Here is a 24,204-nt window from a genome sequence, read left to right as displayed (position 1 = left end):
AGAGCACCCGACAGCAGTATTGAACCCTGACTGCCGAAGCTGTGACATTCTGGTTGACGGAACCACTCAGGGCCGCATCGTTCAAGCAAGCTCCATGAATTTCCATGGCTGATAGTACCCGCCTTGTTTGAAGCTTCATGTTCAGCTGGGGCCTCAGTCCCACTGCATACCACCCCTCGAGACAGACGTGGTGGGATTGAGCAGGTTTTATTCATCTCCTGGAACGTGTCTCATCTGAGAGGGTCAGAATACCCGTGAGGGACTGTCACTTTGTCACCATTACCCAAATGAGCAAGGAGTGTGCCAGTCATGTGACCAAAGGCAGCTTTTATTTTACACACAATTCACCTCCACCCTCTTCCCTGCTCCAGAATCCTTATTTGCATCTTAACCTTTCACCTTCTACATTATATGGTGACTCTTTACAATAAATGTGTGACTTTTCAACAGACAGACAATATCTCTGAAGTGATTTCCATCACCCTACCCAACTCCAACAAAATGCCACAAGAGAGTCTCCCAAATGCTGAGGAAGTCTGCAGGTTAGGCAGCTTCTCTGGAGGGGAACATTTCAGGCAGAAATGCTTCATCAGTACTGGAAAGGAAGGAGGCAGAAGCCAGAATCAGAAGCAGGGGAGGGGATGGGCAGTCCATCAACAGCCCACTTAAACTAATCCTATCTTAATCCCTTTTTACTTATTAACTCTCCTCAGATTCTGCCAGTCACCTCCACACTATCTGCTAATGAATAGATCTGCTGAGAGCAGTTTGCAAAGAGTCACCATGTTCCAGGGCAATTTACAGCAGCAGATTAATTTACTGGCCCACACGTCTTTGGCATGTGGGAGGGAACTGTCACACTCAGAGGAAACCCACAGATTCACGGAAAATAAACAAAGTCCATATACACGAGATAAACTGGCTCTCTGGAGGAGTGAGACAGAGGCTTTACATCTAAGGCTCAGTGAATATTGTCAACTTTATCCAGTGGTTTTCCATGATGGAAACTAACATTCCTACTCAAGGGGATAAAGCCAGCAACATCTCCTCCTCTGGTTCACCATTAAACCCTTAGGCTTATTCTAGAAATAAGCTCCCTCTCCTGTACCAGGGCGACAGTTTTCCAGTTTCTACCACGACCACCATTTGCTACAGTAGATTAAAAAAGGGGCCAGATTTGATGCTGAGGCACTGCTTCCTCAGAATGGACTGCATTGAGCAGGAGGACCCTCTGAGGGGAATTAGGATTGAGGTGAGGAGAAGCAGGATTATCAAGAGCACCACACCAAGCACTGGAGGAACTCAGTGGGTCAGGTAGCAGCTATGGAGGAAAATGGGCGGCTGATGTTTCAGGTTGAGACATATCTGCCGAGTTCCTCCAGTGCTTTGTGTGTTACTCCAGCATTTGCAGTTTCGTCTGTCTCTATTTAATCCAGAGCTCTGTAACCTTCACCAATTCAGGGAGCTGTGGCTATTCAGTGAATGGGTACATTCTAGGATGGGATCCATGATTTTTGAACACTGAGGAATCAATGCATGAAGGGCAGTTTACACGAGTCGAGAATCAGACATGATCTTACCAAATGGCAGAGCAGAGGTGTAGGATGTACTCTTGTCAGCCCCGTGCCATAGAACATCAACTGTAAAGGACTGACCAAGCCTATTGAACTTGAAGCTTCTGTGCCAGCTGTTAGAGTGAACTTCATTCTATCGGTTAAGGTTGGACCTAAAGCCAGAAGCCAGTGAGCTTCTCCATTGCACCAATCAAAACTGTGAATCAGAGATAGAGCAGAACAAAGAAGGCTGCGGTACTGGTGTGATTATGTTTCCTATCACAGCTTGCACATCAGATCTGAATACAGACTTTTTATCTGTTACACCGATGACACGCATACACAACCATCCCCATCTAGCTTGCCATCTTCATGCAACAGACCTCAGTACAACCACAAGCATCGCTTAAACTATTCCTTAACCACATACTGTCTTGGGAAAACCATAAACCACATAAGCAGAATTTGTGGTCATTTAGGAATATTTGGAAACGCCCCTCCACCTCCCAAGAGTAATCAAGCAAAGCTCGAGGTGATGTTTTCTAAAATACAACCAGAACCATGTTCTGTGGCACACAGAATGCAAGCTGCTGTATCACTCACAGCCCCTGAAAGATGTGCAACAAGTCCCCTTGGACACTGGGATGCTGGCAGTCCTCAGGATTCCACCCAATAAAATAGCATTGCTTATCAACAGTGACGGCAGCACCTTTTATTTTACTGCCATGGCAACAACAAATGTAATTGGTTGAATGAAAAGAGGGCAAAGAGCATGCTGGACATGACTAATATAGTGCCTACTCCCCTGCTCAATCACTGAGCTTTCAACTGCACCGCGGCTCTGGAATTTTTGTCTGCTGCAAAATTCACCCTTAAAGTCTATGGAATAGCAAGGAAGTGGCTGATGGATTGTCATGTATCGAAGTGTAGGCACATCTGTGCACTTTAGTAGACAGAATAAAGGTGTAGACTATTTTCTAAATGAGGAGAAAATTCAAAAATTAGAGGTACGAAAGGGCTTGGGAGTTCTCACACAGGATTCCCTAAAGGTTAGCTTGCAGGTTGAGTTGGTGGTAAGGAAAGAAAATGCAATATTAGCATTCATTTCAAGAAGACTAGAATATAAGAGCAAGGATGCAATGCTGAGGTTTTTTTTTAAATTTGGTTGTTATTGGTTGGGAGCCCCTGCTTTAAAAGGAAGATTAGTGGGAATACTGTGGTGCCGGTGCAATGCACAAATCTGCTCTTTTGTTGGGGCCACGGTACATTTCGCTGAAGAGTGGCATTCCCAAGGGGCCCTTGTGATCTGCCACGATCTCACAAAGATCTCCTCATGGTGCAGGATCTGAGGAGCTGCAGGTGTGTGCATGATCAGTACATTTTCCAAATAGGTTTCATACATGTGTGTACAGGTATACGTATGTGTAGGTGTGTGCGCGACTGAGTGTGTTTCTGCACAAATATGCATGTGTGTGCACACGTGACAAAGGTTAGCCAATCTGAGCAAGTGCTAATGACACCAATCAACACCAATTTACAAAGAAATTCCAGAGTATCATTCACTGGAACTGTTTCATCTCTTCTGTCAAAGTCAGTTTGATCGATTGTCCTAAGTTATTTCTGATTCAATAAACAAACATTTTAGTTAAGGCTGATTTCATCCAAATATTCTTTTGCCTGTGAAATATACAGTTAATGTGTCCAGCATTGGGAAGAACAAGAAAATTGCAGGTGTCTGTGCAATTAGGCCCCAGCAACAGTCTCCACCCTCAGTAGGGAAGGTGAGGGTGGTAACTGAAGCCAAACAGATCTCAATGACCCGTAGGGGCAGATATAAGTTGAGCTCTAACTTTGCAGAAATGGTGGTGTTCAGCCGTCCAAGCAGACAGAGGTCACTGCACATCTTGCTTAGAGAAATGGAAAGAAAATTGCTGCAGATATTGGAAATCAGAGATAAAGAGAGGTCAGACAGCATCTGTGGAGAGTTAATATTTCAGGTATTAGTCCCAGCATCAGAACCCTTCCTGCCAAGGACTGGCTGAATATATCCCTGAAGGTTTCTCAATAGTTTATACTTCAATCATTTTAAATGTGCAAACAAGTGCATAATACTTATCGTTTCTGTAAAATAAATGGCACACAAGTATTGCTCCCAGACCACCTACAAGCTTCTGGGTAATCTGTTATGGGTAGGTCGGCCATGCGGCTGATGCATTGCGTTGGATGATGGGTGGTTTGTGGACAATGCTCCTTCTTCTCAGGTGGAGAGCTGGGTGGGACTTGATGAAGTCTGAGAGCAGAGCATGTCTTCACCTTCCTCAGGTGTGGAAGAGTTAAGGTAAGCTGACAAAAATAAACAACAGAAAAAGCAGGAAGCCAACATGCTGGGGATTAGCACTGATGGAACTATAGGACCTATGTTTGGAATGTGTACCATTAGCAAGGGAGATTGAGAAAAAATAAGAAATATCAAGCAGCTATAGAAAATATTGACTGCACTTAGAGAGTTATGTACAGGTCCAGAGACCACAGTAAACATAGGACACCAAAGTCAAAGCTGAGTTTACTGTATGCACAAGTACAATGTAAAGCTTCCTTGCATCAGCATCATAGGCACATAGAGACACAACATTCACAATAAAATCTTGAATTATTCAACATTAAACAAGAAAGAAAAACAAATCAAACAAAAATCCATTGTAATGCCAAGTAGCCAAAGTGGTCATAATGTTGTAATACTGAAATAATGTTATGCAGATTACTTTCAAGAACTGAATGGTTGAAGGAATGTAGCTATTCTTGAACCTGGTGGTATGGGACCAGAATTCTGTACTTCTAATCTGATAGTAGCCACAAGAAAGTGGCATGAGCTGGATTGTGAGGAGCTTTGATGACCTTAGATACAGTAGCATTAGAGAGAGCACAGAAAAAATTCACCACAATCTTGCTTGGAGGTCTGCGGTGATAAGCAGAGACTGGAGAGGCTGGGTTTATTCACAGTGGAACATAGGCTGGGGGGGTGGGGGGTGACTTCATGGATGTTTATAAAATTATGAGCGCAAAGGGTTAAGATGAAATGGGAAGAAATTTAAAGGATCTCTGATGGGTAAGTTTTTAACTCTGAGAGTGAGCTGCCAGAGGAGCTGGTGGAAGCCGATACAATTATAATATTTTAAGATAAATTCAGTCATGTACTTGGATTAGAAAGGCATAGGGGACTGTAGCCTAATGTGGACTCATTGGATTAGCATAGATAGGGATCAACATCAGCATGGGCTAGGTGGGCTGAAGGACTTGCTTCTACGCTGTACAATTTAATACTTCTAACACCAGGAAGAAACTCTCTGTTATTTATGATATTATTTATGAGTTATTTATGATATTCAACTGAAATTGGAAAAAAGTAAATGATGAACAGGTTCATCATGCTAACAATGGACAGTGTGCTTATCAATACCATTGGTGATGTGGTCTACCATTTGTAGTAAAGTCATCACAAATCTGGCTAAGTTAGAAAGGCTTACCTTCAATGGTGGTATCAGCCAACACTGAGGACAGCAAAGCCGTTAAGAAGACAACTGCTGGCATGATCAGGTGAGTAAGTAACAGCATCCTTGGCACTGACTTTTAACACTGGCCTGAAAGTCAAAGCCAGTTTCAGTGTAACTGTGTGTCTTCAGATTGGATTCGCTTCAAGCCTAGAGATAGAAGATAAAATATACAAGGTTAAAACTCTGAGCATTTCAGCAAATAAGTTCCTGTCAAAAGGCTCAGCTTGATCCACTGGTTTATTGCTACAAAATTTATGGTGAGTGGAAGTGAACAACCCAAGCACTCAAGTGCTGGCCTGAGACCAGGAACGAGATCCAGCCCTAATAATGTCTCTTGCTTTCCTAAATGGAAAAGTGAAAGGAATTTTGGCAGCTTCTACTATCTTCCTAATGGGCTGGGACTTGAAGGACACACATTTCCTTGATTAGTGTTGAGTGTAATTGTAAATTTGAGTAAGGGTCTATGTCACTGGGCGTATGCACACCATTTTTTGCTGATACTGCACCACATTCTATACACATTACGTTGCTCAACAGTACAGGGCACTGAGTCCAGAAGATTAAACACTTTGTGAAGCAAAATTCTGAGTCTGCAAATTTGATTAATAATCAGTGCTCCGGAATAAAACAGATATGATAAAATTTGGAGGCAAGTTGGCATTGTCCATTGTATAGTTGCAATTAGGTCAGCTGTATCATGCAGAAAGCATGGTATCAAGAGGATGTTTTCCAAGCTAGAAGTTTAAACTTTAGTTTATTCTTTGCAGTATATCCCATCACTGACAACGCTGATGCTGAATCTCCATCTCTAGTTCACAATCAGAATCAAAATCAGGTTTACTAATTCAGACATATGTCATGAAATTTGCTGTTTTGGAGCAGCAATACAATGTAATACATCTCTGAACCAAGCAGTAGCTAAGATTCAACCACACTAGGTGGGTCTGAAGTCATTTATCGACTCAGAATGGAAAGGGATGATGAATCTTCTTCCCTGAAGGACACTAGTCAACCAGATGGGTTTTACAATAATCTATCATTTAACAGTTACCATGGCTAACCAGGTATTTTAAAAAATCTTTAATTACTTGAATCTGAATTCCTCCAAGGCGGAATTCATACTTGATGCTAAGTAAAGGGACTTGCAGCTCTTTTGATATTATATTGATGAAGACTGCTGTTTGTGGGCACATATTTGCACCGAGTGTGGCTGGTGGAAAAGTTTGGAATGTGAACAGGGGTCTGGAGACCAGGGCAAGGTCTTCGTACCTGAACAGAGGCCTGGACCCTGTACAAGAGTCTGGAGCCCAGTCAGAGGTCGTAGTCCAAACAGGAGTTTAGAACCAAAATCACTTTCTGAGGAAGGACATCTTTCCATTTCAAAGAAAATACCTCAGCTTGTCTACAAGCTGCAGAACTTCACTGGTTAGTTCAGCTCTTTGATAGACCAGGTACCCATCCCGACACCTTACATGTTGAATCAGCAATTTTTAATGTGTAAAGACAAAGGATGCAGCAAAATGACAATGTCCTTGCCATTCAAAGCAACTTTATTAATATCCATTGGGCAAAAACTAGTGTCAGGATCAATAGAGATCACAGGCTAAAGATAATACTACAGCAGAGATCGGAAGGGGGTCTGTGTTTCAAAACTATTCTTTTTTCTAAATCCTTTCCTGCAATTTAATTGTGTGGTTTAACTTCTGATATTTTTTCCATTAAGAGACAGTCAGCTCGTATGCAGAGCACACTGGTCCCTCTGAATAAAATCCATCAGAGAATGAAAGCTGCTGAATGGATGAGTCAGAAACTCATGAATAAAAAATCATTAAATGCAGCTTGCAGGCTCTCTCCTTTCAGGTTACACGTGAGGTCAAGGTGAAGACACGCATCCATTCACTGAGTAGACAGGGAGATAAATGACCCGGCTGATTCAGCATTTGCCATTCTGGCCCAGGGTCATTTATTACCATCGAAATGCCCACCATAACTTTAGCTAAAATCTAATAATAATACAAAAAAAAAGGCTGGTCAGACTCCTGCTGTTGGAAATTTATCAATATACAGAACCAGGGGAATGAAGCAGACTCGATTCTGTTTCTCAGCAGAACATTCCAGAGAGAGAGAACCCACATTTCAATATTAAATATCCAAATCTTCAAGTGAGGATATCTTGCATCTGGCTTCATATCAAGTTTGAAGTAGGATCAGGAGCAGAACGTTCAGTCCCTCAACTCTACTCCACTGTTTAATCAGATCATGGCTGATTATGCATCCATTTTTGATTATCTGCATGTGCAGCCAAACCCCTTTCAAATTTCCAGTCCTCCTGCACTAATGGCGTCATGCAGGCGCCGTACCATAGGTGCAGAATTGAGGATCCTGAATGACAGCTGGGGCACAATGGAGAAGATGGCCAAGAACAGGCAAAGACGGAGGAGCTTCATTGCCACCAGCAGTGTAACAGGCAGTAATTAACCTACTAACAGTTGCAGCTAAATTGAGTGAGGCTTCCTGACTTCTCACCTAAATTATCAATATATCCTCACGTTCTTGATACCCGCTTCAGTGGAAATCGCTTCAAGTTATGCGTTATGAAGTGGTTTATATATTCAGAACCAAAAAGTCTACTTAGCTCTTTCAAGGTGTTCATGTTTCATTGTCACTTATGCAAACCTTCCTCGAATATCTTTTAGCCTTTTATTCCTTCCTGCACTAATTGAGCTACGTTCATCTATTCCTTTTGTTTGTGAGTTCCACAATCTCCCCGCCATTCAGAAATGTCCTGCCAGACTGCTTGACAGACAGCCTTTACTGACAGCGACTGGTTTGTTCCTCCCCATAAATGGAAACACATCCCCTGCCTACTCTTACCTAAACCTTTCATAAATGTGAAGGTCTCAATTAACTCAGTCTTCAGTGAGCATTTTGCAATAAAGGGAGCCTCTTTGCTGAGTTGCAACCTCTCATTTGTAATTTCATCCTTCTGAATCTGTTGCACCTCTTCAATGCCTTTTTCTCCTTCCCAAGGTATGATGACCACTACTTAAAATGTGGTAAAACCAAGGTTCAGCTTCTCTCTCTATCAGTTCTGTCTCATTTAAAGTAAATCCTGGTGCATTACTTGCATCTTTCTGTGTTACTACTCTGTCATATCTTTCAATAACTTACTTATTGGTGCTCTGCAATCTCTTTGCTCCTCTGCTCCACTTAGATTTTTTTTGAGCAATATGTGATTTTCTTTGTCATAAGGCATTACTGCAAACTTCTCGATGTTGAAATTCAGTGTCATTTACATGCCTAGTTCATGAATATCTTTCTGGTAAATTGCTACACTCCTCATTCTTCACAGCACCTTCCTTGCCTTCTGCTTCCAACTTGGAATCTGTTCTCTATTTAGGAATGTATACTTCTTTTCGAAGTTGAAAACATTAATATAAGTGGTGAAGAACAATAGCCGAGCATTGATCCTTGCAAAATCACTTTGCCAAAAACTGCCTTGCTTCTCCATGCTTTCTGCTTTCTGTCATCAGCTAGCTTTCTATTCTGCTAACCTTCTGAACTAAACTTAACAGCTTGCTATGCAATAGCTTATCAAAGAGATACGGAAACCGAGGTACTTACAACATTGCCCTTGTTGACTCTCTTTGTTTGGATTTATTGAAGCTGATCAAGCACGACTTTCCATTTTACAATCCTCGTTGACTGCACAATGAAATATTATGGCTTTCAGTTGATTGATTTCTAATATTATCTTACAACATAGGAGAAGGTAACTCAGCCCACTGTGTCTCTGCTGACTCATGGAACAATCCCTATCTACTTCCTTTTAACCTTACACAGAGAAAAAAAAACACTAACTACCCACTTGTACTATTGACAACTCACAGTGGCCAATTACCTTATGAACCAGCACAGATTTAGGATGTAGGAAGAAACTGGACAGTTGGAAGAAATCCACTCAGTCACAGAGAGAATGTGTAAATCGTACGCAGATAGCACCGGAAGTTAGGATCAAAGCTAAATTGCGAAGCTGAGAGTTAACAGCTCTATTTAATGAGCCATTGTGCAGTCCATTTTTACAGTTTAATGGTCATGCTTCATCCCTTCTGAAAGAGCATTATAAAGTAATTAATCCGCAATGCATCTGAGTCTAAACTTCCTTCAAATGAATTATTAAATGTGTGAAAATGCCTCGGAACTAAGTTCTGATAAATTGTGCAGATGTAGCTTGCCAGGATTCAGGAATTTATCCCATCAAGATGAATTAGTTTACTTAACATTTTGCATGTTTTTGTAATTTCCCATATTGTTCCTAATTTTATCTTCCACACCCGCCTCATGTTTAATGCTGAAACTAAATAATGATATCTAGAAATTTCTGCCTGTCATTTTCTCTTGTCTGTACTTTAGTGGCTCAGTTCCAAAACGGATGCTTTGTTGCATTCTCAACTGAAAACGGAAAATGTAGTGCAAGAGGTATTCTGTGTAATCTCAATTGAACCCTGAGGGATGTACAGATTGTCACAAGATCTATACTTTAGAGGCAATGCTAAATATGACTCCAACTCCGTGAAAACTTCCAAAGGGGCAGGAAAAAAAGTAAATATCAAAATATATATGTCACCATATACTACCTTGAGATTCATTTTATGCAAGCAGTCTAAAAAACTATGCACAAAGACTGACAACCAATGTGCAAGTAAAAATGTAAAAAAAAATACTGAGAACATGAGTAGTAGACTCCTTGAAAATGAGTTCATAGATTATAGAATCAGTTCAGAGTTGAGGTGAGTGAAGTTATCCACACTAGTTCAGGAGCCTGATGCTTGAAGGGAAATACCTTTTCCTGAATCTGGTGGTGTGAGACCCAAGGGTCCTATACCTCTGTCCTGATGATAACAGTGAGAAAGCTAACTAATTCATGCTTCTTATTTTAAGCTGTGTGCCAACCGCCGTAAAACAAGAAGAAGACAACAATGAGAAGAAAGCTAACTAATTCAAGCTTCTCATAGATGTTTATGTCATAGCAAGATATTCATCCCCGCAAAGTCTGTCCTAGCTGTCAAGATATACCCATTGTGTATTTAATATTTTAGTAATAGTTGAAAATTATTTTAAATATATTGATTGATTCAGCATTCTTTGTTGTTTACATAATTCATCTCAGGTTTAGTGTAAAAGTACATGAATAGCATACGTCATTACACCACCATGTCATAAGTATACACCTCAGTAAAGTAAACATGAAGCACACACATTGTCCCGGGCTCCTGTGTTTTTCTTTTGATTAGTTTCTGGAGGTACAAAACATAACAGTGGTGATGAAAACGAATCCGAGATGATTACCTAATTGTTGAAACAAGACATTTCAGTTACAGTGAAGTGCAGCACATTTTTTTTCTTCAGAAAGAGAAAGATTATCAAGTTAAGAAAAAGGTGGAAAACAAATGAAATTCACGGGTTCATAAACAGTAATTACTGAGTGAAAATAGCAATAAATTTTATAAAAGCTGAAATAGCTGGCTAAATCCTAGACAGCCATTTTTGATTGCACAACAGGTAACTGGATCATGTATACTGAATGAATAGAACAGTATTTTGAAACAATTGTGATAACTGATGAGAAACAAGTGCCAGTTTTATTGAATGCAATAGGTCGAAGAGCATATAGTGTGCTTAAAAGTTTGATTGCTCCAACCCAACCAGCCAAAGTGAGGTTTACTAATATCATGAAAGTAATGCAGGAAGATTTACAACCAAAATGATTATTGATTGCAGAATGCTTTAGGTTTCACAAGGGGATTCAAAAGGAAGGGGAGTCCATTTCAGCTTACGCAGATGCATTGAAGAAACTGTCTGAGCATTGTCAGTTCATTGCTGGGCTTGATGATGTACTGAGAAATTGCACAGTTTGCAGAATCTTACAAGGAAACATTCAAAAGCGGCTGCCAACTGAAGCACAACTGACATTTAAAAGAGCAGTTGGAATTGCTGTATCAATGGAAACAGCAGACAGAGATACATTTCAGTTGCAGTCAGGAATGGAAGCGAGCATGAACAAAATTGCAACATCTAAACAGAAACCTGACTGGTCGAACAAACTGCATTACCATTTTGGCAGGGGGCTCACTTTCACCAGACCACAGGTAAAACTTGCAGAAAATGCAACAAAGTAGGATGCATACAAAGAGCATGTTGGGCAGACAAAATAAATAGACTGCACAGGGAAGAAAAAAAGATTAAAAAGTCAAGCTGCAGTTTCAAAAAGAGTGCTAATCTGCATGCTGTTGATGAAAATTCTTATAATGTTGAGAGGGACACAGGACTGGCTAGGCTTGAGATTTACAATATGAAAACTAACAAGAGGCAAGCAACATGGCTTAAACCAGAGGTGAACAGCAAATTAATTAAAATGGAATTGGGCACAGGCTCTGCTGTTTCAGTCATTCCACAAAATGAGTTTGAACATCAGTTCAAAGTAACTGAAATGAAGCCTGCAAATATCCAACTAAGAACTTATACTGGAGAAAAGAGAACTCCTGCAGGAATGACATTTGTAACAGTGAACAAGGCACATTGGGCTTGTATGTGGTAAAAACAGGAGAGCCAGCACTGTGGGGCTGAGACAGCTGCAACTTGATTGGAGATCCAGTCACAATTTACATTCCACATGGCCTACCAAAGAGTCGACTGAAAGTGAATTAAGAAAGGTACTGGATGATGCCAAAGCAGTTTTCAAGGATAGCATTAGAAACTCAAACATATCAAGGGTAAAATAGTATTAAATTAAAATGCCACACCTTCATATTACAAATCCTGACCAGCTCCTCATACTATCTGTGATTAAATAGCCAGTGAGCTAGATTGCATGGAGGCTGAAGGAATTCTTGAGTGGAGCCCATGGACAATCACAGTGGTACCATATACCAAGAAGAATGGGTCTCTCAGGATCTGTGTTGACTTTAAGGTCATCATCAACCCAGTACTGAAAGTAGATCAGTACCCTCTGTCCAGTATAGAGGATATCTTTGTAAACCTTTTGGGAGGGAAACACTTCAGCTATGGACTTAGCTGAGGCCTATCTGTAGATGGAGATGGAAGAAGAGTCCAAAGTGTTCCTCACCATAAACACCCACAAAGAGCTTTATTGCTAGAATAGGTTTACCCTTGGAGTAGCATCTGCACTGGCATTTTAGCAGAGAGCTATGGACCAGGTGCTGCAGGGCTATCCAGAAACACTGTTACCTGGATGACATCTTTCTTACCAATTAGGATGACAAGGAACAAATCCAAAACTGCAAAATTAGAAGATTATGGGCTCCAAGCAAGGTGCCACAAGTGTGAATTATTTAAACCAAGCATCACTTACTGTGATCACACCTTTGTTGCACAATGATTACACAAGTGTGCTGAGAAAATTCACACTGGTGGATGCCTCAAGCCCCAAGGACATGTCACAGTAGCAGACCTTATTTGGATTTGTTGCTTGCTGCAACAGGTTCCTGCCAAACCTGGCTACTGTGCTCAACCCTTTGAATTCATTACTACAAATTGGGAAGAAATGGCAATGGACAAAGCAGTGTGAGGTGCCTTTCCAAAAGACAAAGGAAATGGTGACGTCAGACATTATATTCACACACTATGATCCACATCGTCCAATGAAGCTTGCCTGAGACGCCTCACCTTATCCTATAGGTGCAGTCATGTCACAGTCACATCACATTTCCTTACCATTGCTGAGAAACATTATGAGCAGATTGACAGAGAAGCCTTGAGTCTGGTTTGGGGTGTAAAACATTTCAACCAGTACTTATATGGGAGAGGGTTTACCCTCATTACTGATCATCAGCCACTAGCATCCATTTGCAATCCACAGAAGGAAGTCCCACTAACAGCAGCAACATGAATGCAGAAATGGTTTCTGTTTCTTGGAGGACACAATTACAAGATCGAATTCAAGAGGACAACTACTCATGGAAATGCTGATGGATTGTCCTGTTTACCTTTGGAAAAGAAAATACCTGAGAAATTTACAAAATAGGAAACTCCTCTTGATGTATACTTGCTAATGCAAATCGAAAGACAATATTCCGGCAGAGATGATCCATTGGGAAACCAGAGAAGACTCCACGCTGTCTCAAGTCTAGAAGGCCATCAAAAATGGCTGAAATGTACAGTAGAAATCCTAGCTCTGTGACTCTTATCAGCACCAGGATGAAGTTGCCTTTGATGGTTGTTGTCTTATCTGGGGATTGATAGCTGAAATACCATCCAAGCTGAGAGCTAAAGTGTTCAAGGAAATATATGCCGGTCTTTTAGGTGTGGTCAAAATGAAAGGGTTGGCTCAAAACTTTGTCTAGGATTGATCAGCTGCTTGCCATGCACTGTTCGGGATGCCAATACCTCTAGAAGATGCGGAACGCAGCTTCTCCATATCAAGGAATGGCCTGCATCGCCCTCGCTGAGGATTCATGTGAATTTTACCAGGCCATTAATTTCTCCAGAGACTAAGAGCGCATTGTGAGCAATGGCAGCAGAGCACACTACATCGACACTGAATCAGAAGCTCACCGATTTCCTCCTTGTGTATTGCAATGCAGCACAGTTCACAACCAACAACTCACCAGCAATTCTGATCCTGGGTCGTCCTTTGCACTCACGCTTGGATCTCCTCAAACACAATCTCGAAGGAGTATTGCAGGATAAGCAGCTGAGACAAACTGAGGAAAGCTCAAAGAAAGCATGTTCGATGTTTCACACCTGGACACTTAGTCCTGATGAGGGATTACAGAGATGATCAAAAGTGGTAAAATGAAGGACAGAACTGGACCACTCTCGTACACAGTGGAAATAGTGTCTGACGTCATTTGGAGATGACATATTAATCAGTTGAGGAGAGCAGAGTCAATGGTTAGAGAAGAGAGGTGTCTGGAGCTTTCAGAACCACTTCCTGCAGTCCCAGAGTCAAATCCTACAGTCTCCACAGAGGAGGCACTGGAATTGTTTTGCAGCATAAGTCTCACCTTTCAAGCAGAGTGACCCCTCCCCCCACCCTTATCGAGAAAGTTATTATCCCACAAGAGTAAGAAATGCTCCACAGAGATTAAATCTTCAGGCCTGAGTAGAACAATTTAAAGTTTATTATGCTGTGGATATATGTAGTTTTATTATATCGTTTACACTTTGACACAAAAGAGTCTTTCTGTTGATCAGTGTCAAAAAAAGCCAAATTAAATCCACTGTGATTCAATGTTGTAAAACAATATAGAACATGAAAACTTCTGGGGGGGGGGGTGGTGAATACTTTTTATAGGCACTATACATACATATAAAGTAAGAAGCATTCTATATTGAGTTGGAGTTTATAGCTAAGCAGGGAGGAGTGTTTTGTATGTAATATTTGAGTAATATTGTAAGTATATTGTTTGATTAAGCTCTCTTTATTGTTTACATAATTCTTTACGGGTTATATGTATGAAGTACGTGAATGGCACACATCATTACGCCAGCATGTCATATGTCCATACCTCACCAAAGTGAAAAACAAAGTGTACACATTCTCCTGGGCTCCCGTGCTTTTCTTTCGATTAGTTTCTGGAGTTACAAAGCATAACAGTACCCACTGCCCCACATTATTATTTGGATCGTGTACCTATCAATATCTCTGACTCTCCCATTATCCACACTAGAGGTAATTTACAATAGTCCATTATCCAGTAAGTGGCATGTGGGAGGAAAACGGAGCATCCGTTGGAAGCCCACGCAATCACGGGGAGAATACGCAAACCCTGCACGGACTGCACCTGTGGTCAGGATTAAAGGCAGGTCCTGGAAGCTGTGAGGAAACCACACTAACTGCTGCACTGCTGTACCTGGACCAAAGCAAAAGCACAAATGTCTACTCATGGCACCTTGCAATGTACAAAGTGGTTCCTTTGTTTTACTAACCATGGTTCCCCAACATAAATTGTTAGATGTAAGGTACTTCGGCAATTTCTGGGAGCTGTGTACCTCAAATACAGAATACATCTTATCACTTTTTTCTGTGTTATGTAATACCATTTCAAAGAAAATGAAAAATACAGACTGCTTGCAAGCAAGACTTTAGTTTTCAACCAAATGAGAATGTGGGAAGAATAAAATAGGATTATTGTAAATGGGAATTTAACAGTGTGGATACAGGTCGAAAAAGAGCCCGTTTCCATCCTGCTTAACTCTATGACTCAATAGCTTCAAGCACTTTCCTAGCTGTTGATTAATTTCAAAGGTGAAACGTGAAATAAATGCAAGTCTTTGCTGGTAATGATTGCTGATTTCCAAATGAGATTTCTGATCAATTACAAACTAACTAAAGAATGGAAATAAACTTCTATGATTGCAAGTAATCTGAGCACAAATGAAATCTTTCCCCTTTCTCTGCATCTCCTCTTACTCGGAAGTGATGACACTTCAGGTGTTAGAATACAAGAATGGGAACATCCTGTGCAACTTTACAAGACACTGGTTAAACTGCACTCGGGAGCATTGTGCGCAGTTCTAGTCACAAAACCAGAGGAGAGATATGGTTGTGTTGGGGAGAATGCAGGGGAGGTTCAACAAGATATACCAAACAATGCACTGGAGGAACTCAGCAGATCAGAGAGCATCTCTGGGGGGAAATAAACCTGTGATGTTTCAGACCAAGACCCTTCATATAGACTTCATCTCAGACTTCACCTGAGAACCTAGATGAAGGGTCTTGACCTTCATCTAGATGCTGCTCGGCCTCCAGTGCTTTGCGTGTTGCTCCTGATTCCAGCTTCTTGTGTACTTATCATGGCATAGCCTGGATTAGAAGACTTCAGTTAAGCAGAGAGATTGGATCAATTGGACATGTTTTCCCTGGAGCAAAGGATGACCTGATATAAGATTCAGAGAGGTGCAGGCAGCAGAGATAGATAGAGTGTTACTTCCTCAGAGTTCTCCACAATTTAACCCAGAGAAGATTGTGCTTGTTCATATTTCTGCATTGAATAATGCTGATTGCAGAAATATGCCAGGCACTTCCTACAATGAGCCAGTCCAAGAGGTCAGGCAGGCAACTTTGCTCTTATGTCTCAGTCAATGTTTACTCAATTAAACTTTCATTTGGAAACATTATAAAAAGGTCATTACTTTCTAATGAGTCTGAGATCCTTGGGAATGCCATCAATAATTTTCACTCAACCTCCAAGATATGAGGTCTCATGCTCATTCAGCACTTTCTAAGATATAACTTGGGTTACCATAGCGACAGTGATATCATTAACATGGGCAAACACGTTGGAAGATAGAGCCTGAGACTCCATTAGAAGAAGAAGCTGTGGTCAAGTAATTAAAGTTATTTCATGCCCTGAACAGTAGTGTCCATGATGGTTCACTATGGAATACAATTGTGTTACCTCAGCTGCTTCTAAACAGGCCAATGTTTCAATGTTCAATACTACAGTTTTCTCCAAAATCAAACACACGACAACCTGAGAGACAGAAAAAAACTACCTAAACTCTGAAATGAAAATATGAATAAGAATGGAAGTTCCACATACACTCACACCCCACCTGTCTTCTACCATAGAACCTCATTCGCACACCACACTGCATTTCTGATAAAACTGCATTGTGTATTATAAACATATCTGTTTCAGGTGTGATTAACAAAGGGTGAACCCATGACACAAGAAGCTAAGCTTTAATTTTCCCAAAATCAAAGCCATTCCACAGGCTTCCTAGATAGATTGTGTAGTCGAAATTCTGGAGTAAATCTTTATAAACCAGAAAAAGCCTTCTCTAGAGGGAAGGTAGGATTTCAATAGCTTAGCATTGGAGTAATCAGAACAGGGGAACTAAATCCAATCATCCTTTAATCCTTCAGTGAGAGTTCTCCAGCAATTGAGGAATTAGTGTCAGGTTGACAAATCATTAATCGCTGCAACTCTAGGACACCCCTGGAGGATTGGCAAGCTTTAACTAACTTAGGTGTTGATATTTGTAAAAGATTACCACAGCAACACCTGGCTTTCCCACTGGTGGTTATACCTGAGGCACAGACTTGGTGAACACCTCCATTCACAAGCCCTTATCAGAATCCACTCACTCTAGCACTTTACAACTGATCACATTTCCACCTACTCACCAGTGAAACTGCAAACACAAGAAAATCTGCAGATGCTGGAAATTCAAGCAAATCACAAAAAATGCTAGTGGAATTCAGCAGGCCAGGCAGCATCTTTAGGAAGAAGTACAGTCGACAGGAGAAAGCAGGATCTCCCAGTGGGCATACATTTTAATTCCACGTCCCATTCCCATTCTGATATGTCTATCCATGGCTTCCTCTACTGTCAAGATGAAGCCACACTCAGTTTGCTGGAACAACATCTTATATTCCATCTGGGTAGCCTCCAACCTGATGGCATGAACATTGATTTCTCTAACTTCCGTTAATGCCCCTCCTCCCCTTCTTACCCCATCCCTTATTTATTTACTTAATATTTCCCCCCTTTTCTCTCTCTCTGTCCCTCTCACAATCACTCCTTGCCTGCTGTCCATCCTCCTCTGGGCTCCCCTCCCCCTTTCTTTCTCCCTAGGCCTCCCGTCTTATGATCCTTTCCCTTCTCCAGCTCTGTATCCTTTCTGCCAATCAACTGTCCAGCTCTTAGCTTCATCCCTCCCCCACCTGTCTTCTCCTATCATTTCAGATCCTCCCCTCCCCCTCCCACTTTCAAATCTCTTACTATCTTTTCTTTCAGTTAGTCCTGACGAAGGGTCTCTGCCCGAAACGTCGACTGTACTTTTTCCTGGCTGGCCTGCTGCACTTTATCAGCATTTTGTGTGTGTCACCAGTGAAACCATTGTCCTCTTGCCCTCAGTTAATGCTTCATGGTGTGTCTTTCCTTTTGCCTCCTTACTCCCACTCTGATTACACAGGGCATTTTATTCAACATAAAATTGTCTGAAAGGGATATGACAAATAAGAGAATAGATTTCCGATGGTGATGACAAACTGCTTTTCACAGAGAGCAGTGAATTTGTGGAATTCTTTGCACAGGGAAGCCGTAGAGGCTACTTCATTAAATACATTTAAGACGCAGTTAGTAGATTTTTGCATAGCAGGGAAATTAGGAGACGTGGGGAAAAGGCAGGTAGGTGGAACTGAGTCCACAGCCAGATTAGCCAAGATCTTTTTGTATGAAGGGTAAGGCTCGATGGGCAAGATGGCTTACTCCTGTTCACCTTTGTTATCATGGGCACACCTTCTCACTGTCAAGGATATCTTTAGATGGCAACAGCTTGGAGAAGGCAGCAGCCACAATTAAGGACCCTCAACATCTAAACACGCCCTCCTCTCATTACCACCATCAGGGCAGAGGGACAGGAATCTGAAGATTAGTCTCAGTGATTGAATCACTGCATCTTTCTCTTTTTCATCAGATTTCTGAATGGCCCATGAACACTACCTTGCTGTTCCTCTTCTGGACTTTGTCAATCTATATATGTATGTATGCATGTATGTATGTATGTATGTATGTATGTATGTATGTATGTATGTATCTATTGTAACTTGTAGAACTTTTTATGTCTTTCAACAGTACTCCTGCCACAAGACAACACATGTCAATGATAATAAAGCTGATTTTGATTCTGAAGCCACACAACCTTTCAAAGCTGCTCTGTCATTCAATAAATTTGTCGCTGATCTTCTCCCTCCACTGCTTTTTGCACCCATTCTGTTAGTGCCCAAAGGTCTGTTGAATTCAGCTTTTAAAGCACTTAACAACTGAACCTTCTATGTAAAGGATTCGACAGACCTCCACCCTATGAGGGAAAACATTTCTCATGTTGTCCTAAATGAGCCTCTTACCCTTTCAGCTATTTTGCCCTGTTGGTACAACACACTGTGCACATTCACACCTATTATCATTACTGGAGCATACAATAGATAAACAGTGGCAGCTCAGGCAATTCTGAGGGAGCAGGCGAGACTCACCTCAGCAGGCTCAAGCCAAATTGGTTCCATCTGCATCTTCATGCACAAGTCTGGGACAGTGGTGAAGCAGGAGATGATTAACTATGAAAATCAAAAATACTGCAAAAGGGAAATCTGAAATTAAAATAGAAAGTGCTAGAAACACTCAGCAGATCAGGCGGAATGTTTAACATTTCAGTTCTGTGATCCTGATGCAGGTTTCACTGAAGGGGATAGATCAGTCATGAAGTATTTACTGTTTGTCTTTCTGCTACCTGACCTGCTAGGTGCTTCCAGCATTTTCTGAGATTAATAACCACTCCAGTCTCAATCTTCAAACTTGTTTCTCCAGTGCAATATTCTACATAGGCAAATCAGAAGGGCTTTCAGTCCTCTAATCATCCCCTCCTCCTTGTGAGTTCTGTACTTCTGTAGAAAAGCAGAGAAGACAGGAGGTGCCTCTGTGCTGCCTAAAGTATTTGAATGACTTTTCCTCCCCCGCTATCTAATATCCTGTTAGGGGAGAGGGCACTCTCTGCCAATCATTCAAATAAGCTGAGATCTAGTAAGTGATGGATCTGGTTTCATGTCCCACATTCATCAGACTAATGATAGTTGAATGCATTAGTAGCTATGCCAGTCATTATTAACTTCCGGGATTATCTACTTTAGACCAACAATTTCTTAGTCCACTAAATTCTCAGTTTCCCATCATAAAATTGGGATTGTGGGAAGGCAGCGAGCGCTTTTGAGAATTTACTGGCAATAGGGGAGCCTGGACTTCAGAGTATTTAATTACTGCTAAGCTGACCAGCACCTAACCCTGGCAGAGTGAGCTGTTAACTCTCATCCAGAGTCAGAACTCTCAGGGGTTATAAGGCTATTCAATTGTACCCTAGTATGATAAATTGGACTCTTGACCTCAGAATCTTCCTTGTTAGGATCCTGCACCTCATTGTTTACCTGCACTGCAAGAGTTGTTTCACCTTGTTCTACATCAATGCACTGAGGACTGATCTTTATGAACACAATGTTGGTGCATGTGACAATAATAAACCAATACCAATTCTCCTGACAACAGGCATGTCGTCATGGTGTCCTCTGAGGCAGCTCTACTCTGTCAGGGGTTGTTACCTTCAAAACTTGGCGCCCATCTTTCACAGAATCCTATGCTCCAATTCATCCAACCAGCCTTTTGATCTGATGAAGCACTAAAGTGGTTCACATGACTAGTATTCCTTCCTCTTGGCCCTCGTAACCTGGATGAAGTCTTCTCAAGGGTAACCGCACCTTCTTCACTCACTGTTTGTCTGAGTGGGTGGCACCACTTTCATCCTGTCCTATCTCGTTCCACTGCTTCAGTTCACCTGATGTATAATCCAATGTCCATGGGCTTAACCATGCCAGCACACCCTTGGCTGAGGTTCTTCAGCCTACCTGCTATAAAATTTAAAATTTCCAAAATGCCACTTCATCCCAAATGTACTCATCCACTTTCCCTGTGCTTGACGACATATATTCGTTCATGTTACAACTTCAATCTGAAATATTAATAGTTCCTCTCTCCTCAGATGCTGTTTGGCCTGCTGAGTGTTTCCAGCATTTTCTAGCTTGGTTCCAGCAACTTTAGATTTTTGTAGATTGTAGATTTTTGTTTTTCAACTCAGTTTTAAAAGTTATACCTATATTCCCAAATGTCTCCAACTATAGAACAGTTCCTTCCTGCCACTTCCCTTCAGCTCTTCCAAACGTTCTCTTCTTGACCTCTCAACAGCTTTAGTCCTGGTGGACAGAACTTCAGCTGTCAATGCTGTAACCTCTGGAATTCCATCCCTGAGCCTCTCCGTTTTCCCAGTTCTATCATTCCCCACAAACCCATTTCACATTGCATGCAGTCCTGAGGCCTGCTGTCAAACTATTCGATCACGCTCCTAAAATTAAGCTATCTTAAGGATGCTGTATTACGTAAGCTGTTGTCAGTACTATTGATAGTTCAAGTGGGCACTAAATATCCTGCAGTACAAAACTAAAATAAAGCAGGGAGTTCATCCTGCCCTGGCCAACATTTCTCTTACAAACAATGCAACTGAGTCCAATTAAGGCCAGACTCACACTTTCTCACCTAAAAAGCAAAGTAAATTACATAACACTTTTCAACGCCTCAGGATGCCTTAAAAACATTTACAGCTGATTTAACTGAATTGAAATCCAGTCATCCTTGCTTCATTGGAATTATGGGAGCTGGATTGTGGACAGCAAGATCCCACAATGCTACAAACTGGAAATTCATATGGCATTGCGATATTTGAAGATTCTAGATCGAAACACACAATGAAATGTGTTATTTGCATTAACAACCAACACATCCAAGTGTGTTCTGGGGGCAGCCCATAATCGTCCCCACACATTCCTTTGCCAAGATTGCATGCCCACAAATGAGGGGTGAACATTTGCCAACATTGGCCTAAGAAGGGTTTAAAGTCAAAGTTCAAAGAAAAATTATTATCAAAGTATATATATGTTATCCTAAACTACCTTGAGATTCATTACCTTGCAGCATTTACAGGAAAAAAGAAATACAATAGAAATTACTAAAGTCTATACATAAATAGACTGAGAAATAACCAATGTGCAAAAGACAAACTGCAATAAAAAATAATATTGAGCTGTAAGTTGTAAAGAATCCTTGAAAGCAAGTGTATGGGCATATAAGCAGTTCAAGAGAGTGGGTCTTGAAGTTCTGGTTTAAGTGCCTGATGGCTATAGGTGAATAGGTATTCCTGAACCGGTGGCGTAGGACCTAAGGCTTCTGTACCTCCTGCTCGAAGATGAGGGCATGGTTTGGATGGAGGGGGTCTTGCTGCTTTCTTGGAGCATGCATTCAATGGTGGGGAAGGTGCTGCCTGTGATGGACTAGGCTGTGTCCATCGTGTTCTGTAAATTTTTGCATAGCACCAATATGAAACATTCTGTGAGACCGGGACATAGGGATGAGGGGCTTACCTCATGTTGGACAAGTGGAATGATGTTTCCCTTTTGGAAGATATCTCATTGTGCCATCAGTGATATCCTGACCAGGATGGAGTGTAACTAAACCCTCTTTGTGATACACTCCCATTGTAATGTAAATGCTGTTTAATTTATTATATATCCCATCAGTTATTGGCACATTGATTTTCAAATAAATTACTCATTACATTTTGGAGTACCAATTCACTGTACACTCTGTGCTTTGGGCTGTGTGTGAGAAATGTGTAAACTCGTCATGGAAAGGCCGATTCAGTTTCTGTGAAGGAGCAACAGACTGTTGGACAAGCTCAGCGGGGTGAGCGGTATCTGCACGCTGTCGCATTAGGACCCGAGTTGTCAACAATTCCTTTTGTTCCACAAATGCTACTTGATCCACTGAGTCTGCTTTTCTCCATATCCAGATGGCCGAATTGAAAGTGCTCGCATAAGGGGTGGTATATCTGTGAGGCTAAGGCACAATGAAGGAAGGCTGGTGAGTAGAGAGTTGAGTCTCTGAAACAAAACAAAATTGGGAACACCCAGCAGGTCAGCCAGCATATGAGGAAAGAGAAACAGCTCATATTTGTAGTTACAGACCTTTCATCAGAACCATAAGAGTTAAATATGACAAAGATGCTTGAGTGGCTTATAGATGGGCACTTGAATGTGCAGGAAGGGAGGATATGGATATTACCTAAAGGGATTAGCTTCTAGACACCATCTGGACAGCAAAGATGCATACATCAGGATGTTCTTTATTGACTACGGCTCAGCATTCAATACCATCAGCCCCTCAAAACTCGTCAGTAAGCTCCAAGACCCTGCCTGAATACCTCCCCGTGCAATAGGATCCTGGATCTCCTCACTTGCAGACCCTAGTCAGTTTGGATTGGAAACAACATCTCCTCCATGATCTTTACCAGCACAGATGCACCACAAGGCTGTGTGCTTCGCCCCCTGCCCTACACACTTTACCCTTTCAACTGTGTGGCACAGCTCCAATCCATGTTCGCTGGTGACATCACTGTTGTGGGCTGAACCAAAGGTGCTGATGAACCAGCATGTAGGGGGGAGACTGAAAATCTAGCTGAGTGGTGTCATAACAACAACCTGGCACTCAATGTCACCAAGATCAGGGGACCGATTATAGACTTCAGGAGACAGAGGCTAGAGGTCCATAAGCCAGTCCTCAACAGAGGATCAGTGGTGGAGCGGGTCAGCAAGCTTTTATTTACCATTTCAGAGGACCTGACCTGGACCCAGCACATGAGTTCAATGGTGAAGAGAGCACGGAAGTGCCTCTACGTCTTTAGGAGTTTGTAGAGATTCTGCATGACATCTGAAACTTTGACAAGCTTCTATAGATGTGCAGTGGAGAGTATATTGACTGGCTGTTTCACGGTCAGGTATGGAAACATCAATTTTCAACAGAAAATCCTACAAAAAGTAGTGGATTCAGCCTAGTAAATTATGGTAAAGCCCTCCAACCATTGAGCATGTCTACATGAAATACTGTCATAGAAAAGTAGCATCCATCATCAGAGATCCCCACCACCCTGGACATGCTCTCTTCTTGCTACTGCCATCAGAAAGAAGGTTAAGAGCATTAGGGCTCACACCACCAGGTTTAAGAACAGTTACTACCCGTCAACCATCAGGCTCTTGAATAAAAGGGGATAACTACACTCAACTTCACTTGTCCCAACATTGTCATGTTCTCACCACCAATGATCTCACTTCAAGGACTCTTTACCTTAGGATCTCATGTTCTCGTTATTTCTGCTATTTATTTATCTTTGCATCTGCACTCGACCTGCACTCTGGCTGATCTTTCATTGATCCTGTTATAATTACCATTCTATAGATTTCCTATGTATACCCATAAGAAAATGAATCTCAGGTTTATATATGGTGACATATATGTATTACAGACAGACAGACATACTTTATTGATCCCGAGGGAAATTGGGTTTTGTTACAGTTGCACCAAGCAAGAATAGCGTAGAAATATAGCAATATAAAACCATAAATAATTAAATAATAATAGGTAAATTATGCAAGTGGAAATAAGTCCAGGACCAGCCTATTGGCTCAGGGTGTCTGACAC

At 41.5% G+C, this 24,204-nt stretch overlaps 1 protein-coding gene across 21 annotated transcripts in view; it reads right to left on the bottom strand.

The window, feature by feature from the left end:
- LOC140739994 (receptor-type tyrosine-protein phosphatase S-like) overlaps positions 1 to 24,204 on the bottom strand; it is a 469,315-nt gene that overhangs the window by 323,943 nt on the left and 121,168 nt on the right. For all 21 annotated transcript variants that reach the window (XM_073068765.1, XM_073068749.1, XM_073068746.1 and 18 more), the window contains exon 2: positions 5,078 to 5,251. In XM_073068765.1, the coding sequence (XP_072924866.1) occupies positions 5,078 to 5,165 (88 nt within the window). In that variant the 5' untranslated portion in view covers positions 5,166 to 5,251. The remainder of the gene's footprint in view (positions 1 to 5,077; positions 5,252 to 24,204) is intronic.

This window comes from Hemitrygon akajei, chromosome 16, assembly GCF_048418815.1.
Source record: "Hemitrygon akajei chromosome 16, sHemAka1.3, whole genome shotgun sequence".
Lineage (NCBI taxonomy): Eukaryota > Metazoa > Chordata > Chondrichthyes > Myliobatiformes > Dasyatidae > Hemitrygon > Hemitrygon akajei.
The sequence above is the reverse complement of the archived record's forward strand: the minus strand, read 5'-3'. Positions and strand labels throughout refer to the sequence as shown.